The following is a 19,022-nucleotide window of genomic DNA, read 5'->3' on the forward strand; positions in this document are numbered from 1 at the left end:
TTCATGTGGCCCGCTTTGGTTTATGTGAAGCGAACCCACATCTTTCTTGAGTTCGCCGTAGTTTTTGCCATCTCGCACGCACACAGATTTTCAGCCTGCATAGTTGTCATTCATAGGGGAAATTATGAAAGAATGCCTTTTGGACAAGTGCCTTAAAACACACACACACACACACACACACACACACACACACACACACACACACACACACACACACACACACACACGTTGTGTTTCCATGTTTTATGGGGACTTTCCATAGACATAATGGTTTTTATACTGTACAAACTTTATATTCTATCCCCTAAACCTAACCCTACCCCTAAACCTAACCCTCACAGAAAACATTCTGCATTTTTACATTTTCAAAAAACATAATTTAGTTTGATTTATAAGCTGTTTTCCTCATGGGGACCGACAAAATGTCCCCACAAGGTCAAAAATTTCAGGTTTTACTATCCTTATGGGGACATTTGGTCCCCACAAAGTGATAAATACACGCTCACAAACCCCATGTCAAAGTTTTTATTGTTGCAGACACTACAGTACTTCAAGAATAGGGGAAGTTGCAAGGTTCCCTATTTAGTAGCAAATGAAAAAAAGAAATGCCATAAAATTATAAAGAGCATGTGAAGAATTTCTCTTTTTTCATTACTATTGTGTGTGCATGTAGAGAAGATATGTTGGTACGTGTGTGTGTGTGTGTGTGTGTGTGTGTGCATGTAGAGAAGCTATGTTGGTACCATATGTGTGTGTGTGTGTGTGCATGTAGAGAAGCTATGTTGGTACCATGTGTGTGTGTGTGTGTGTGTGTGTGCATGTAGAGAAGCTATCTTTGTACCATATGTGTGTGTGTGTGTGTGTGTGTGTGTGTGCATGTAGAGAAGCTATGGTTTTACCATATGTGTGTGTGTGTGTGTGTGTGTGTGTGTGTGTGTGTGTGTGTGTGTGTGTGTGTGTGTATGTGTGTGTGATATCATGCTGGTATGGTTTGTGGATTTTTAAGATTCTTTGTTAAGCAGTCATCTGACATTTCAGTCTTTTGAAGGTCAGTAGCGCCCCCTGGATTTCACAGATAATCCGACGTTAAATACGACTCTACCTATTAATAAATCCGGTCAGGAATGTTTTGGTATTAATGTTAATGATCCAACCCATACTCCTTCAGTAATGCAGCCAAAAAGTGTATGATTAGTAGTGTTTGCTAAGGCAAGAATCACTATTACTATTTCTCAAACTTAAAGAGTTAGGGATTTGAACAAACCTTAAAAATTAATCTTTGGTATACGAACTCCTCTAACACCATTTGTGCAAGCACATGAATTGATACCTCGAGCTCTGCAGCTTCAAAAGTGTGCTATCTCTTTTCTAAGTGATAAAACTCACAGTTTTGCAGATGGATGATAAAACTGGTGAAAAAATCCCATAGACTTTCATTGTAAAGTAAACATTTGGTGTAACCACAACCACAAGTATACATGCAAAAACAAATCATTTTATCATTTCCATGATCCTTTTCCTTTTTCTCTCTGAGTGAAAAGAATTATGTTATGAGAGTGCGTTAATTTACATACACCATAACGAAGAGAAATTCCATACATCAAAACTTTGACTCCATTAGCAGCTAATAAAACAGAGCGGTCATGGAACAAACACTGTTCAAAATATCTTTCTCTCCCTTTCTCTCTCTTCTTCTCTCTCTAATCTCTGCTTCATGCTGTGACTGTACGACAATCTCGCCAGTGCTGGCAGAGCTCACTCTCAGCTCGTAACTGCGTAATGCAAACCACAATCACCTCGGTAGGGATAAGGGTAATTATAGAACAGCTAAACAAACTTTATGCACATAAGACTTGCATATAACCACACACACCAGTGCTGAATAAACAAGCACATATTTTTTCATAATGTGGATGCTTGTTTTCCCATATGTCCCCACAATGAGTAAAAACTATATTTCTGACATTGTGGGACCAGGCAACTGTCCCCATGAGGAAAACAGCTTAGTAAAAATATCAAATGGTAGAGGATCTCAGAAAAAAATGGGGAGAAAGCAGTGATGGGCTCATGGTGTTGTGGTTTGTGTGTCCGTGTTGTGATGGAGAGATGCTGTTGGGGCTGGATGGGCTCATGGATGTTAGAGAAAGCTCGGGTGATGGCACAGATGGTGACGTGATGGTGAAATTGTCAGATTCCAAATAATTGTCTGATCCCATGCTCTCCTGATACAGACATTTTCTCCTGTACTTTGCACGGGCATTCTGGAACCAAACCTGCAGAAAATAAAGATGCCTTCAAGTAAATATGTTCATTTAGCAGACACTGAAAATGTTGTCCTCCGCTGTAGCTCTCAAATCTCATTTATGCATATGCACATTTCAACCTGGTGAATTCAGACGTGGTCATGGTACATGTGGGAACCAGTGATGTTTGACATGATATGTAATGGGCAAGCATAAATGAGATTACATAGCCATGGCATGGGGCAAGATTTTCTGAGAATAGCTCCTTAAATTTCAGTCTGTCACTCGATACATGGGATATAGAACACAAGACATATGGATTACTTTTCTGATGCTTTTCTGTCCTTTATTCTTTCATTGTATGGAGGAGAGTGTCATGAACATTCTTCAGAACATCTGTTTTTTCTTTTATAATTTACTTGAAGCCTCTTAAAATCTTGCCTCCTAACTAGATGTTTTCTTTTCAATTGTTAACTTTTACCTTCTTCCTCTCTCTATTTCTTTAGTTGTCTTACTTATTACACATATACATACAACGATGTATATGAATGTACAGGATGTAATTTAATTAGTTTTTGTCACTTCTGCTCCAAGGGGTTAGAAACGTGTATATATATATATACATATGTACACACATTTTCCATGACATTGGGAATCCATATATATATACAGACATAGAATTAAAATAGATCCAGAATTGTCTGACCTGGAGCACACGTTTGGTGAGGCCTGTTTTCTGCGCAAGCTCTTTGAGGTCTTTGGCATCTGGATTGTGGTTGTGGGTGAAGAAGGCCTGCATGCTGAGCAGTTGGTGATGCATGAAAGACGTTCTCATGCGTTTGGATTTCTGACAACTAAACTGCCTCACTTTCTCCAACAGATCCACACCCCTATAGCTCACATCTAGAGTACATGCAACACACAGTTAATCAACCCTGATTTGACACACACTAAAGGCTAAACACTACACAGTTCAGGGCATTGTGAAGCCATGCATAATGGGCTTTTAGAGTTTTTCAGTATCATCCAGAAAACATTACCTGAATTATAATCAACATGGTCTGCTGCATCTAAGTTTTTCCTCCTTCTGGGTCGTCCTCTTTTCACAGGAGTCCCTTTAATGTGTATGTACGTTTCTGAGTTCGGCTCTGTTGGAGACATGTCTGAATAATAGAAATCTGTGTGACATTCCCTCCGTAGCATCATCTCAAAATGAAGCCGACAGTACACTGAGGTATCTCTCATCCCGAAGTGATCTCCAGTGAACAGAACTTTGTCACAAGTGGCGCAGGAGAAACAGTTCAGGTGGTACACAAGATCCCTGGCATGCATCACAATATCTGCCGCTGAGATCCCAAGGTGGCACCGTGCACATCTTTGCAAAGGAAAACTCCTACTTTAAAGATAAAAAGTGAAATAAAATAAAAGAATTAAGACTATGAAAACCAGAAATATTCTTCTGAGATGACAGGGGGCAATAAAAGTTATCTTTATAATGATAACATTTAAAACACATCAATTTTAGAGATCTTTTGAATTGCACTCTATTATATTTAGAATATCGATGTGTATATATACACTCTAAAATAATACATAAAAATAACTATGCAAAATTTATGGTAAAATATCGGCAGCTGTGGTTTCCAGATATTTACTGTAAGAAATAAGGTGGCCATTTTTCAGGCTTCACGGGATGTTATTTTGATGCCTGTATATATCACTCAGTTACAGTTATATTATTAAATTATAAAGTTAATATACTAACCTTCTGGAAATATAAAATGAGTGGATACAATGACACCCAGGACAGAGAGGTGCAGTAGTTTAATCAAATACGTAATTGTTGATTTATATTGATGAACTAAACTACTACGAAGTAAACTACCCTAATATTCAATTATTTTGTGTAGCAGGAACTCATTATTATTTGCATTTCTATAATCAATAATACTTGCATGTACTTCTGTTATGTTCAATTTTTACCACCTTTTTTTTTATTAGCCTATTTTTACTTTGTGGATGGCAGTTAAAAAAATAGACCATTAATTATTAAGGTATTAATAAGGTATTAAGGTATTAAGATTAAGGTATTTCGCACTGATTTAGGGGAGAAGGGGGCTATAGTTGTCACATGGGAAAGTTATCTCAAGGGCTGTATCTCAGAAACTAAAATGTTTTGATCGCAAATCCAATGTTTGTGTTCTCTAGTGGTTTTCTATTTTGTTTCAAATAGCTAAAATCTCGTCAATTTGTGGTGAAATGCATATGCTATTGAGGCAAATTGCTATATGTGTTTTATATATTGTAGTTTTAAACATTACATTAGCTACAGCATTTTTCTTTTACCTGTAATAGTCCTCTTTGCAGTAAATGTCTCCGTGTTTACAGAAGCACGTGAGCTCTGACTCCAGGTCAGCGTGACACGCGCAGCATTTCAGACAGCGCTCGTGCCACTGTCTGTCCGCCGCGAGCAGGTAGAACCGATCTGAGATCTGCCCGTCACAGCCAGCGCATACAGGTGAAGCCATGCTCTGAAACACGACAGGTAAACATTTTCATCGTTACCCAAAATGATCCATATACAAAAATTTGCACAAGGCATGAAGTAGCCGAATTATCGGCGAATTATCAATATTTTATTTATTTACAATAATGAATAGGCCTAGTAAACTTTTTAAGCAGACCTTTAACTGTTTGTTTATCAACCTAACTCGATAAACATGTACTTATCAAGTTATATGCACAGTACAACTTGTTAGCCTACCTAAAATAATAATAATAAAAACATTAAAGGAAAATAATTTGCACAATAAACATAATTGTAGTTAATTAGATTGTTTATTTTATAAATGTATTAGTATACATAAATAAACTTTAACAAAGATTAATACATGCTGTAAAAGTATTGTTCATTGTTAGTTCATTTTAAATAATGTTAACTAATATTGTTTACTAATGTTAACAAATGGAACCTTTTTTAAAGTGTAACCAAATAGTAACAAAAAAAATATATAGATATGTTTTTAAGTCAAATCACGTGTAACCTATTCTGACAGCTAACGGTAAATGATTAAAATAGATTTTTTTCCCTATATCCTTAACCCTTTTCTTTGATCCATGATCATTATAAATGCACTTACCAATTTATTCTCTTCCATTTTGAGCAGTTATTTTAGTTTTTTATCCAACGCTAAATAAAAAAAGTTTAAATAAACTGCAATCAAAAATAATCCCGGATCCAATGAGGCAAATCAGAGGATGTTGTTGCGTGTATCCTAGATAGACCTGCGAACGGGTTGACACGGTGTGCGCAAGTGAGCCCCTCTGCATCCAAATTGCCCCTACACTTGAAGTCTTTTCTCTGAACCTATAATCGTGTTTGCCTTAAATTGCCAATTTCTCTTCTAAAGGGAGTGCAGTGGGCGGGAGTTGCATGCACACAGATGCAGATGCGTGAATGTAACAAGCCTTTTGAATCAGAATCGTCAAGCGTCAGACTCCGGCGCGCGCTTGGCAACATCAGGAGCTTTTGTATTGGCTGTTGGCCCGCGTGCCAACTTACTGATGTCCTGAAGAGTTAAGTGCTAACCTGAACTGTGTATTATTATTTTTATTATTATAAATGAGTCAGCCCGACTACTGGGTTACATAAATATATTTTTAAGTCTCAAATCAATAGAAATTGGGTATTTTGTCTGTTTGGTTTCGTGCCATCTTAAATTTATGCAAGAGTCCGAAACACATGTATTTTGTATCTGTAATATTTTTCACATTCAGAAAAAATTGCATTATTCAGTTTATTCTAGATGCGTATATTTTGTTCATTAATCATAGTAAAAAAATAAAAAATTTTTTTTAATTGTATTTGATGTTTACACGATTGGCCATATAACAGTCTGGCAGTAATCATATTAAGTGTATTATTACTCTACGTCTTTATTTATCTGTGATTTATTATCAGTAAATGGAATTACGTCAGGTAATAATCAGAACGTATATATATATATATATATATATATATATAAATACATATGGAAAAAAAAAGGAAGAAAGAACGAAAGAAAGACATCCCAATCCAGCATTTTTTAAACATTAACAGGCTCTATATGCAAAATACTGCAGTATTTTACCCTTTGAGAAAGAATAACACACTAAGTTTACACTCATAGGCCTACATGTACTCCCAACAACAACAACAACAACAATACAATCCACACTGCCCATCTGTCTTCCAGTTGTTGCAGTTGTTAGTGTAATTCACTGTTGCAATGCCCAGGCATAATATTACACTCCCTTCTGTGTCAGGCCACTACGTTTTCGCTGCATATGGAAATGTAGTCCACAGATCCATCGACTGACAGCCACAGATGCACCCAGAAAACTACAACTCCCAAAATCCCTCAATGCCGTAGTACCGTGATACGCGCGTGGAGACCATGGCGTTCCTGTGCAGTAGCCTATGTGACGGGGATAACAGGGAAATATAACTCGGACCGCGGGTTATTGTCACATTAATGCGAGGAACGGATTGGATTTAAATAAGGGAGAAAATGGGCTCTCGTATCAAGTAAGCGTCAATCTCTCTCTCTTTTCCTGTGTTACACACAGTGTTGTTATTAATGCGATTTTTGACCTCCCTGAAAGGCCTGTTTGGACTTGTTGCGACATACAGAGACTAAATTGAGTTTGTTGGTTATGTTGGTGTTTATTTAGTCATTTACATAAGTATTGAGTGTTTTAATTATATTTGCTTGTATTATGTTGTCTAGAGGGTTGTTTATGTTCTCCTAGTAGGCTACTGTCTAATGTAAAGTGTAGACACATGTAAACAATGATCATTTCATGCCCTATATATATTTACTATACAAATGTAAATGCAAGTATTTGAGTCTGCTACGATGTGTCCAGCTCAATGCTCATTACTTGCATTGGTAATATAATGCAGTTGATGAATAAGACATGGTGCAGTTCAAGCAAGCGCTTTGCTGTGGTTACAGTGTTTCTCAGGGTTTAAAATTAGGCCATGATGAAACTGTTTTGCATGAAGGGTAGCAGCTCAACTGTTTGGTGAAAACATTCCTTCATTACAAAGTTTGGTTAAACCTGTCAAACATCTAGTTTGACCACTAAGTTAACTAACCATCAACAGTAGACACATCTGTCTGTAGTTATTAAACAACAAAGTACTGTACCTGGATCAGATTTGGCAGTTCGACAGCTCTGGAAACAAAAAAATTTTTTTTTTGGTCAATTAAGCAATCTCATTATTTAGACAATTCCTATTACTTACTAGGTCCTCATGGTGGAATGGTTACTCACCTCAATCCACTTCTGAAACTGTCAGTCCACTCATCTTATCATGTGGATTGTTGTGCATGACACCGCGGAGACTCACAGCACATGGAGGCCCATGCTGCTCTCTGCGATCCACGCACAACCTACCATGCACCCCATTTAGAGCAAGAACCACTAATAGCGACTATGAGTAGGTTAACCCATGTAACTCTACCCTCCCTAGCAACCAGGCCAATTTGGTTGCTCAGGAGACCTGGCTGGAGTCGCTCAGCACACCCTGGATTCAAACTCATGACTCCAAGGGTGGTAGTCAGCGTCAATACTCGCTGAGCTACCCAGGCCCCGCATAGGGTATATTTTTAAGTTGTTTTGTATTTTTATACATTTTATTTAGTCTGTTCTATTTATACTATATTAAGAACAAATATTTGTTTGTGTTATTTCATGAATTTGTAGTACTGATTTTTTGAATTTGATGTCAGGCAACAACCTCAAAGGGCCAAGAAACAAACCCAACCCTTTTTAAGGTCAGCCATGCTTCTCTTTTAGGTGGCCTAAATTGATAACATTTTAGGAAATACCCATTTCTGACCGCTCACCGAGACTCTGACAACACGAGATTTGAAATAATCGAGTTATTCTCCGCTTTTAAAACCACTCCTGAAGGCTGCATGTGCACACCACTAATGTTCATTGGAAAAAGGTGTTTACATGCAATGCAAATTTGGGGTAATGTGCAAAAATCTACCCGTGTTGATCGGTTTATACTAAAGGGGTTTGTGATCATACAGTGACAGGAAAGCATTTTAATGTGTTTACATGACCACACGTTGTCAGCTTATTAATGAAGCATAATCTGTGTAAGAAAGTGCATGTACCCTAAATGTGCTTATTGTTGTAATACACAAGACAATCTTTGTAAGGGCTAAATTAAACTATTTATTTTTGATTCTCTGTTGATAATGTTGTCCTTTTATTGTATCTTATGTTGTGTTTTAGACTCCTGCATTCAAAAACTGTTATATGGAGTGCAATGGAACAGAACTCCGGGGTCCCTTGATGCATTTTTTATTTTAACTACATATAACCTGACACACTGTCTGAAAAACAGCGTTAATAGCACGAGATGCTAATTAAACCAGAGACACATGACATGAAGACCACAGATGTCAGTATGATGAGTGACGTAATGCAAGAATGTGCCATGTGTGAAGGGTCCCTTAGAGTGTACTCTCATATTTGACCTCTGACCCTCTGTTATTTATATTTCAGGGAGAGCCCTGGGTCAACCTTTGAGGTGTACATGGAAGTGGCGCATTCTGGGACGGCTGGCTCTGGTGAGTGCTCTCATTTTCACAATAGGCTAATGTATCAGTAATACAATGAATATACTTCTATTAATACTCATGCATGCTGCCCACCCACGCACACTTTCTCAGAAAGCAGTAATCCACTTATTGACTGCCGCATGCCTGACGTCCTTTTAAAGTGAATATCTGTTTGAATTTTTCCAGTATTTAGTCGGGATGGAGCAGGTTTGTCAATGTAGCTATAAATGACTTATTGTTGTCACATAGAGAATGTTTATGTTTTATCTATAAGGGGGCATTAGCCTAATGTGATTTCAGTTATAATCCTTAAAATTAGTGGATCTTCAAGACTAAAAAATTATTTAAGCGTGCGTGTATGCTGGATAATTTCCTGGTTTGTCTGATATTATCTGACTTGTGCTAGCTAGAAGAATGCTGTCAAAGGCTGTTAACTGTTGAGTGATTCAGGGTGCTGGGTGTAAGTGTGTGAGTTCAAGCACTTAAATTATCATACCTATGCTACTAAAGTGGACCTGAAGCAAGTCAGATCCTTGAACAGGTCCTAATCTGTTCTCATCTAGGCTCAGTCTCATAGGGCCCCATGAAATCCTTATTTATTATTTCCCAGTTTTTTTTCCCCCTGTATTCCATGTTTTAAAGTTGAATGCAATTTTATTATAAAAAAACCTCAAATGAATTCATAGAACTTTAATCAAATGAAAACAGAACAATTACTTTTCAACATGCCATTACATTATTGTAAAGTGCTGCTATACAGATCCTCACAGAACAATCCAAAATACATCATTGGCGTTATTTATTCATATATATTAGGGCTGTCGATTTAACACGTTAATTCAGTGCGATTAATTTTATTAAAAATAACGCGTTAAAAAATTTACGCAATTAATCGCAATGCCCCCAGACCATAATAAGGAAGATCCCTGAGGAATGCAAGCTTGTAGTACCACCTGTTTACTCCAGAGGGCAGTAATTTAAATTTCAGCTGTGTGGCAACGTGCAGTTTATACAGTGAAGAAAACAACCAGACTGCACAAAACAGATATGCCTTACGTTCTTGCATTCAAAACATTTGATGGAGCGCAAATTCGAACTGAGGGATCTCAAGATGTGTTTATAGATTGTGTATTAAACTATCTTGACACAGTGACCTAAAAATGTAATGTTTATGACGCAACGCACCCAAGACGCTACACAAGCATGTCTGACGCTTGTTGAAATTGACGGGTCCTTAAAGAAGCCCTCATAATAAATCTCCAACTGATTGACAAATTCACTTGTGAAATGGATTGCTGTGAACTGTATGCCAATGATTGACTTATGATCAATAATATGGTAGTAAACAATACAATCTATTCTAAAGCTGCTTTTTTGTGTTGTCTTATCAATTATTAACTCTTCTGCCACAAGAATGTAATGCATTTTAATTATCTGAATATATATATAGGGATGTAATCTCCGTTCCCTGATGGAGGGAACGAGACGTTGTGTCGAAGAAGCAACATCACAATATTAATGAATGCATTGATGAACATTTTTATTTTGTGCAACAGCAGTCTTGCTTAGTATAGCTTAAATATAAAGTAATTATTATTATTAATTTTATTGTTATTACTACATTGAAAATTGCAATTTACTATACAGTAGTACTATATTTATGTCACAATATTCTTCAATTTCACGCATCTAGTTATATTGAGCTTTTATTTTGGCGGAAAACTGGATGAAGCACTTTCAGTTTGTGTTTTCTCATCTCCGGATAAGCAGTTCACTATATGGCTTAATGTGCTTATTAAACCCGCAAAAGGCTGCAATTTAATTATATAAATCTATAGTCTGCATGTGCTGCACTCTTTTTAAGGTCTCACACACACACAGAGGTCACGTGATGTTGAGGAATTTTTAGTGTATGAACAGCTGGCTTCACACATTCACTCTGAGCATGCATCACATTCAGACTATATATTTATTAGGGATGTGCGTAACGACTAATTTCACTGACGATTAACTCTTTCCCTGCCAGCGTTTTTAAAAAAAGTTGCCAGCCACCGCCAGGGTTTTTGATGATTTTCGCTACATTTTAATGGCCCGCAGAATATTTTCTTCCATGAATATATGAAGATGCTATATATCAAAATAAAGATCTGTGCTTTTAGGCAAACAAACGATTTTATTTTATCTTCATTTGTACTTTTTTTATTGCCACTTGAACAGAGGTAGGTTTTGTCAAAAACAACATTTCGGACAAAAAGCTGAGAAAAAGGCATTTTTATCAAACAAGTGCTTTAGTATTAGTATGGTGTTCCACTTCTTCACGTTTGAGACGATCGCAGTCTGTTTCTTTGATCAAAGAGTTGCGTACTCTTTCAAAACACGCCATGGTCTTCCTTACCGTGATACCACCTAAAACACGGATACCCGGAAAATTCCGTGTTTGGCGGGGAAGCGTTTTTTCATAAAACCCGGAAAATTCCGTGTTTGGCGGGGAAAGAGTTAAACAAAAATTTTGGAGTCGATTAGTCAATAAAAAAAAAAAAAAGAAACCCTCAAAAAACATTGTATTTATGCAACCCATTTAAAATACTTCCAGTAGCCAAATCCTACACTAAATTCAGTTAAAGCATGTATCTGTGATGTGCTTGTCTTGCATTATCATCACTGTAACATCACATTTAATATAGAACATGACATGCATTTAATGAATCAATGTTAGCGATAACAGGCAGATTTATTGAAAACAATTGAATGAATAGTGCTGGACCAATAGAGCAACCCTAATAGCCTGTTCTAAATGGAGATCACCAAGTAAAATTTACTTAACATATTAAATTATTAAATAATTAAAGAATCTACGAGAGAGTCGTAGGATTGAAAAAATAGGCCTGTTAGAAAGGTACAATAAAACTTCTAAGCAGTCGGCACATTGTTGAAAACAGCCTTCTTGATCAGCAGTGTCAAAATAATTTGCATACCTAGGCTACTTACTCAAAATCGTACATTTTTGATTAACAAAATTAACATGTCAACATGATCCTGTGAAAGACTGGGCCTGAAGCACCTGAGGCGATTATCCTGCACTTGAAAAAGCCTGCTCGGCGGGAAAATAACTTGCAAGCACACACAGATTTAACGACTCAAATGTGAAAACATCCATAGCAACTTGGAAGCCAGTGTTTCGGAAATTTGCTTCCCGGACCATCACCAAATTGATTTCCATAGCTACTTTGCTGGTCTGGCGAGAGGACATTTTCCTGTGCACGCAGCGGGTGAGAGAGGGAAGAAGCATGGGCAGCATGTGGTGAAATTAAACTTTGTATATCTGCTCCAGATATTCTCTTTTTTAATGATATTTGTGTTATTAATTATATTTAAATTGTGTAACATTAACATGACAGTAATTTATGCGTAGCCTTTGTAATAATATAAAGCCAAACGTAATTATGTAAAAATGCAAAAAAGTTTAATGAGGAAAATATTGACGACTAGTAATTCTAATGTCGACTAGGAGCATCAGAGACGTTTAGTCGACTAGTCTCGCACATCCCTAATATTTATCTAAATAAATCTGAGCTTTTTGTGGTTTAATCATCACACTAGGACATATCACGATTTTAATTTGATTAATGGTGCATTTATACATAAATTTGATCACAATTTTGTCAAATTCCGTGACAATCCACTTTCCGCGGAATTTCTGTATTCTTCGATTCTGTTCGTGTTTTCCACATCGTGGAAATCATAGGGCCTTAGTCTCAGACAGACCACCCACGGACACCTGATGCATATTACAGACAGCAATGTTAAGAGTTTTCTCAAAATCACAAGCTGCAATCTGATTGGCTGGCTTCTACACAAATTCCAGGGCCATGGTGAAAATGCTTTTATCAGTTTGCCAGGAGATATCGGGCTGCTACAATGAGTGCCTCCATGGAAGAAATAGCTAAAGTTGCAAGGACATTTTGTAGCAAGTAAGGCTATCAAAAGATAACATTTTTAATTATTACAATTATCACAATCACATATATTACTTATTTACAGATAATTTATGTAATTAATTGCACTGATTTAAAACATTAAATCAACTGCCCTAGTAGCAAGTCAACAAGATATTTCTTTGTTCCGTGGTACACAAAAGGATATGTTAGACAGAATGTTAGCCTCATTTTCATTGAGTCTTTTTTCCATACAATGAAAGTAAATGGTAACTGAGGCTAACATTCTATTTGACATTTTTCCTAACATCTTTTATGTACCACAGAAGAAGGAAAGTAATAGGGGTTTGGAAAGCAATGAAGGTAAGTAGGCTAAACTAAAACTTTTAGATGTTAGTTAAGTTTTGTGTAATGTATTATATAGTAGGACTGTGCAAAAATGGACAACTAAATAATTTTGAAAATGTTAGATGTTGCCAATGTGATTTTAATTGCATATTGACACCAAAAATAAAGATAAGAATTGGTTATTTTTTGGGCTTTTTTGTTTTTTTATTTATTGCTTAATGACATTCCCAATTTCTGTTCTGTTATTTCACTTATACGTTTTTTGTGCACTGCATTTTGATCTCGCAATATCTTTCAGTGTGCACAAGATATGCACCCATCAGAAGGACAAATTTAACACTATAGAACAGTAAGAGTAAAGAAAAAAATAAAATTGCAGCTTACTGGGATTTAGAAACTGCACATACTGATATCGTGATTTAATTGCCCAGTCCTATTAATGGTATATAGGCTTGTACAAGCTTTAGGAAAAAACACAGCTGAGACTTCTCCTAATGCAGTCTTGGCACTAGGCGAATGTTGCCTAGTGATTGTATGGTTTGATGAGGGCATCAGGTGCAAAGCATCTTGGGTTTCATCTCCAGAGACGAGTTCCCTCATGACATAAAGTATGCATGCTCACATCCACACTGTCTCAAATCCTACTGAAATCAGAGGAAACCCTTTCAGACCCGACCGGGTTTCATGTGCACAGACTGTTGCGTCAGTAGCCATAATCTGAACCCTCAGTACAGTTTGTCCATTGGGTGATGCTGCCAGAGATTGATGATGTTTGACCATTAACAATGTGAAATAGCTTTTTCTACTCAGAATTTGTATTGAAAGTTTGATCATAGCCAGGAGGGGTGGGTTAAAATATAGATTTTCCGATGCATTGTGATCTTCATTTGAACAATCTCTATATCGATTCTTAAATCCCAAGATCGATCTTTTACTCTATGCGCAACCCTCCACAATGAGAGGAAATCACTTGCATATGCTGCCAAATTTCACACTATGCAACTAAAATGTATATATGGCAACTGGCTAGTAAATGTTTACATTTCACTCAACAGTATTTGTATATGATAGTGGTGGAGTATCAGCATCCTTCACTGCGTGTTGAGTAAAAGTTGTTCTGTGTAATGCGTGTCCAAAAACGAGATTCATGCGATCCATTTGTCATTGAATAATGACTCTTTTAATACTTTCTGTTCCCTACAATCAGTTGTTGCTCAAAAACATAACAAAAAATAAACATTTAGTTTTAATCATTCATGGCACAGATGAGCTAAAGCTATTTGAGTCCTCTCGTGTTAACTTGTATTCATCTACCTTAAATATTTACAGTAATGCTGGTTTTTGTTCACCAAAAATAAAAATTCTCTCATCATTCATTTACCCTGATGACATCCCAGATGTGTATGACTGTCTTTCTTCAGCAGAACAGAAATGTAGATTTTTAGAAGAAGATAGAGCTCTGTCAGGTCCTTATAATGGAAGTACACAGGTGCCAGCACTTTGATGGTCCAAAAGTCATATTTAAGCAGCAATAAAGTAATCCATGCTACTCCTGTCGATCACTGAATGTCTTCTGAAGCAAATCACTAGGCTTATGTAAGAAACAAGTAGATAATTAAAAAGTTTTTAACTTTAAATTGGTGCTTCCATCCAGGGCTGAGATGCAGTTTGATATGGTCGAACTCTCACGTGACGTTCGTTCTTCTGTTGTAAATAAGCGGCGCTTCAAATTCTCACGTGAACTCGCAGACACACTCGCGTCACACTTCGCGTCAGCTACCAGCAGTAAGCGCTTTTTAAAAGTTTATAATGATTAACTTTTTTTTACACAAATGTATTGATTTGGTTCAGAAGACATTCAGTGATCGACTGGAGTTGTGTGAATTACTTTTATGCTGCTTAAATATGACTTTTGGACAGTCAAATTGCTGGCTTCCATTATAAGGACCTGACAGAGCTCTATCTTCTTCTAAAAATCTACATTTGTGTTCTGCTGAAGAAAGACAGTCATACACATCTGGGATGGTATCCGGGTAAGTAAATAATGAGAGGATTTTTTTTTTTAGGTGAACTATTCCTTTAAAGAGACAACAATTCAGTGTAAAATTATGCTTAAAAACTTAAAAATGATGCAAACTAAACATGTAATGAAAAATTATATATGAAATTTAATATCAAATTTATTGATTGAATACATGGATTTGTTCATTTTTATAATGCCAAAATGTGACCAAAATACTTACAAAATATTAGTAAAATGTATGTTTTCATAATTTACCTAGTAAAAAGGTCCCTTGTATAAATAACAACATTAGATGGGAGAGAATGTATTTAATGATAAATGAAGATAATGAATCGAATTAAAATCGAAGCAAGAGCTTGTGAATACGAGTCAAATCAAATAGGAAAATCTGTATCAACACCCAGCCCTAATAGTCATTGTGTTTTAAAGGCACGGTTCTAATTGTGCTACTACAGTTTTTTTTGCATAGTTGAGTGTGGCAGGGCGGAGGGCGGGGCCGGGTCGTGATCCTACGCACCCGGTCCCGTATTAGGCTAATTATGCCTCCGTGAGTGTTAAAGGCTGACTGCAGGGGACCGTGCGGGAGAGAGAGATCGTTAGCGGACATGTCCGTCGTGTGTGTTTATGCTGTCTTTTAAGTTTATCATTAAAACTGTTATTTATATTGAAAAGCCGGTTCTCGCCGCCTCCTTTCCATTGATCCCTTTGCATTGAGCTACAGTCTTCTGTCTGTATAAGTATACATGACACAGTGCATAACTTAATATTTGAGGGAAGGATGTCAGCTGAGGAAGTGCCGGTAATACATGTTAAATATTGAGCGATTCGTATAGTTTGCAAAAAAAATTACATCTGGTGCAAGCCCAGAAACACCCCGAGGACGCTTATTTTGAAATGACAGAGACTTGGCACAATTACAATGCTCTAGTTAAGTAGGCTATTTACCAAATTAAGCTTTTTATAGTTGACACCTTCGGTGTGCATTATTTTTCAATAATTCATCTGGCCAGAGTCAATTATTTAGTTTATACCATTCATTGTTACCACACCTTAAGACATTTTCTGGTTTGCATTCCTAAAATGCTCTTTTGTGTTAAACTATACTTTCTTATTTCTTTAGGATATTCTAAAAATTGTTTGTCATTCTTTTCTGATGCACTCAGACAATGCCTTTGTTTTAGTTGGTTATCTTGCTGTGGTAGCCTGTACAGCTCTTTGAAATAACTGAAGCTGTTGTATCTGTCTGTGTGTTTTCTGTTTAATCTTAATAATATGATTTATGGGTTATTTTCAGGACCAGAGGTGCGAAGGAGTTTCCCTGACACATACACTGACCAGGTTTGCAGTTCATTATTTGCACTCTCTTTTGCTCCTCTGTTTCTCAGGATGTTGGGGAGGAAGATCTTATAATTGTTGTTCGTGTGTGATAATGCAATGAGCACCTGTTCTGACAGATGGAGTTAAACCCATAGAGAGTGTGTGTGATTTAGGAGCAGATGTGCATCTCTATTAACCTCACACACCTGTTCTTTTCAGTTTCACACAATCTCTCAGTGATGGCACATGCACAGACTCATCTTAACTCCCCTCTCGCCCTGATTGTATGGCCCAGTGTTCCCAGTGGGCGATCTGGGTGTCGTTACCCAGCGGTGAATCTCTGTAATCTGGGCCTTGTCCCCTCCCTCTGCTCTGTCATGTTATTGTTCTAGAGTTAATCCCCAACTCCTGACACAGATCAGGGGAGGACACACACACACACACACACACACACACACAAACACACAAACACACTCACCTGTACTCACCCATGGGGCTGTAGTCCATTTGGAAGGGCACCAGAGCGACAGTTATACCTAACACGCACACAGATGTAGCTTCATCTGTACATGGTGGTCTTTTGTGTGAACAATGTCAATAAATCTTTCATATTCTGAATTCACCCTCTTTCAATCTGTTTTCAGGAAACGTTACAGACTATCCCAAAGTTTTGTTTCCCCTTCAGTGTGGACAGGTAAGAGATACACATGATGGCTCTGTTCTCTAAACCCTAGTGAGCTGCCTCGCTGTTTACGTAGGTATGACCCTTGTCAAAATCGCTCGTGTCTTTACTCCTGCCCATTTCTCCTGCATTCAATACATTGACTACGAGAACTGATTGTTTGCATACTGTACCATCTAATGTTCCCAGACCTTAACAAGTGGCCTTGTTAGATTATCATCGTTATTCGCTTCACCTTTGAATGGTCATAATGTTTTGGCTCATCTGTGTATATCTGAATCTGATGGAATACACATAAAATATATTTAATCTAAAACGTCAAATCAATAATTGTATATTTTTTCATCATTTTAATTTGATTACGTCATTTGCAATACTTCATGAGATTGTAGTTTTTGCCCTTATTAGAGACGTAAAGTACACAGTCTTGAACCTTTTCTTTTTGTCTAATTTTCAAATATTGTTTTGCTCCATGTCAGTTTGTGATGTGATTCACATTGGCTCTTAAATCTGTCAATCATTATCGAGGAACGCCATGTTTACACCCTCCCATGAAGAGCCTACCACATAAAGTCACTGTACTGCTACACTATCCACTGTGTTTCACTGACTCTAACCCTGTCCTGTCTTTCAGTATGGCAGTGGGTCAGGTGGGGCAGAACTTCACATTTGTATTAACAGATATCGAGAGTAAACAGCGCTTTGGTTTCTGTCGGCTCTCATCGGGAGCTCACAGCTGCCACTGTATCCTCAGGTAAAATACTGTGTCCAAAATGTATTTCTTCTGATTGACTACAGGTTGAAAGTTTCCCAGGTTAAAACCTTTTGTTTTAGTTAAAAATGTTGATTGTCTCAGATGAATCATTTTGTGTTCTACTTTCCTTATGATAGTATATCTGTCTTTGTTCAGCTATCTTCCCTGGTTTGAGGTCTTTTACAAGTTACTGAATATCTTGTCAGACTACACAACCAAAGGACAGGTTAGGAGTGGACATATGACAGCAAAACACACAAATGCACACATATGCACAAGTTATATTTAATCAAATACAGTAAGGGGCCTGCTGTTTTAATATGGCTTGCATGCGTATATGTATGTTAATGCCTGTGTGTTACAGGACAGTCAGTGGAGAGAGTTATTAGAGTGTCTACATGTGTTGAACATCCCTGATCCTGGAGTGCCTGTGCATTTGAGTGTGGTAATGGAATACAGACACTTCACATACAGTGCATGGCATTTATCTTTATTTAAAAAAAAAAAAAAAAAAAAAAGTAATTTACATAGTTGTCTCTCTCTGTTTCTAGCATTTGTTTTTCACCGTGCCTGATCCTAGAGAGTTACCTAGTATACCTGAAAATGTAGGTTTGACCTTTTATCTTTGACCCTGGTAGTTAAAGCAATATTTGGGGTTCAATACAAGTTAAGCTCAATCAACAGCATTTGTGGCATAATGATGATTACAACTAAAATTAATTTCGACTTGTTCCTCCTTTTCTTTGAAAAAAGCAAAAATCGAAGTTAAAGTGAGACATTACCAATGGCGTAACTTGGATCTTGTGGGCCCCAGTGCAAAAATACTTGATGGGGTCCCTTGCCACCCCACCCACTCATAGCCAACTGGTATTAACTTAAAATATATGACATTATAATGTTATTTTTTGGTTCACGCTATATTGTCTCTAAATATCTCAATAGATTTGATCCTCTCAAGGCACCTGTTTAGAAATAAAGAGAAATGTCTTATTTATCTTAAAATTACTTTCTTAAATTATAAAAATGGAATTCCACAAATGAGTTGTGCTATTTATTCTGAAAGGCTGAATTTTACTTTACTAAAAAAAAATAAAAAT

The 19,022-nt window shown here is 37.0% G+C and overlaps 2 protein-coding genes across 7 annotated transcripts in view; one reads left to right on the forward strand and one right to left on the reverse strand.

Annotated features, from left to right (window-relative positions):
- lhx2a (LIM homeobox 2a) lies at positions 1 to 7,640 on the reverse strand. 2 transcript variants are annotated; one of them, XM_052103966.1, is made up of 6 exons: positions 7,563 to 7,640; positions 7,436 to 7,463; positions 4,590 to 4,774; positions 3,284 to 3,636; positions 2,950 to 3,146; positions 1 to 2,273 (listed from the first exon to the last, which is right to left on the reverse strand). In XM_052103966.1, exons 3-6 carry the CDS (start codon positions 4,769 to 4,771, stop codon positions 2,016 to 2,018), a joined length of 990 nt encoding a protein of 329 aa, XP_051959926.1. In that variant the 5' UTR covers positions 4,772 to 4,774; positions 7,436 to 7,463; positions 7,563 to 7,640; the 3' UTR covers positions 1 to 2,015. The 2 variants fall into 2 exon arrangements, with proteins under 2 accessions (XP_051959926.1, XP_051959925.1); XM_052103965.1 differs by having other exon boundaries at positions 3,284 to 3,639.
- dennd1a (DENN/MADD domain containing 1A) overlaps positions 6,666 to 19,022 on the forward strand; it is a 26,768-nt gene continuing 14,411 nt past the window's right edge. For all 5 annotated transcript variants that reach the window (XM_052103960.1, XM_052103962.1, XM_052103961.1 and 2 more), the window contains exons 1-8: positions 6,666 to 6,810; positions 8,811 to 8,875; positions 16,467 to 16,510; positions 17,134 to 17,183; positions 17,806 to 17,925; positions 18,082 to 18,151; positions 18,290 to 18,370; positions 18,477 to 18,530. In XM_052103960.1, the coding sequence (XP_051959920.1) occupies positions 6,794 to 6,810; positions 8,811 to 8,875; positions 16,467 to 16,510; positions 17,134 to 17,183; positions 17,806 to 17,925; positions 18,082 to 18,151; positions 18,290 to 18,370; positions 18,477 to 18,530 (501 nt within the window). In that variant the 5' untranslated portion in view covers positions 6,666 to 6,793. The remainder of the gene's footprint in view (positions 6,811 to 8,810; positions 8,876 to 16,466; positions 16,511 to 17,133; positions 17,184 to 17,805; positions 17,926 to 18,081; positions 18,152 to 18,289; positions 18,371 to 18,476; positions 18,531 to 19,022) is intronic.

The sequence above is a fragment of the Xyrauchen texanus genome, chromosome 34, assembly GCF_025860055.1.
Source record: "Xyrauchen texanus isolate HMW12.3.18 chromosome 34, RBS_HiC_50CHRs, whole genome shotgun sequence".
NCBI classification, from domain to species: domain Eukaryota; kingdom Metazoa; phylum Chordata; class Actinopteri; order Cypriniformes; family Catostomidae; genus Xyrauchen; species Xyrauchen texanus.

Bases quoted from the DNA above. Each gene is read 5' to 3' on its own strand.
- lhx2a (XM_052103965.1), bottom strand. From the start codon at position 4,771: ATGGCTTCACCTGTATGCGCTGGCTGTGACGGGCAGATCTCAGATCGG. The intron at 3,640-4,589 runs GTAAAAGAAAAA...TTATCTTTAAAG, and splicing joins TGCAAAGAGGACTATTACAG to TAGGAGTTTTCCTTTGCAAA. The intron at 3,147-3,283 runs GTAATGTTTTCT...CATGTACTCTAG, and splicing joins CCATGTTGATTATAATTCAG to ATGTGAGCTATAGGGGTGTG.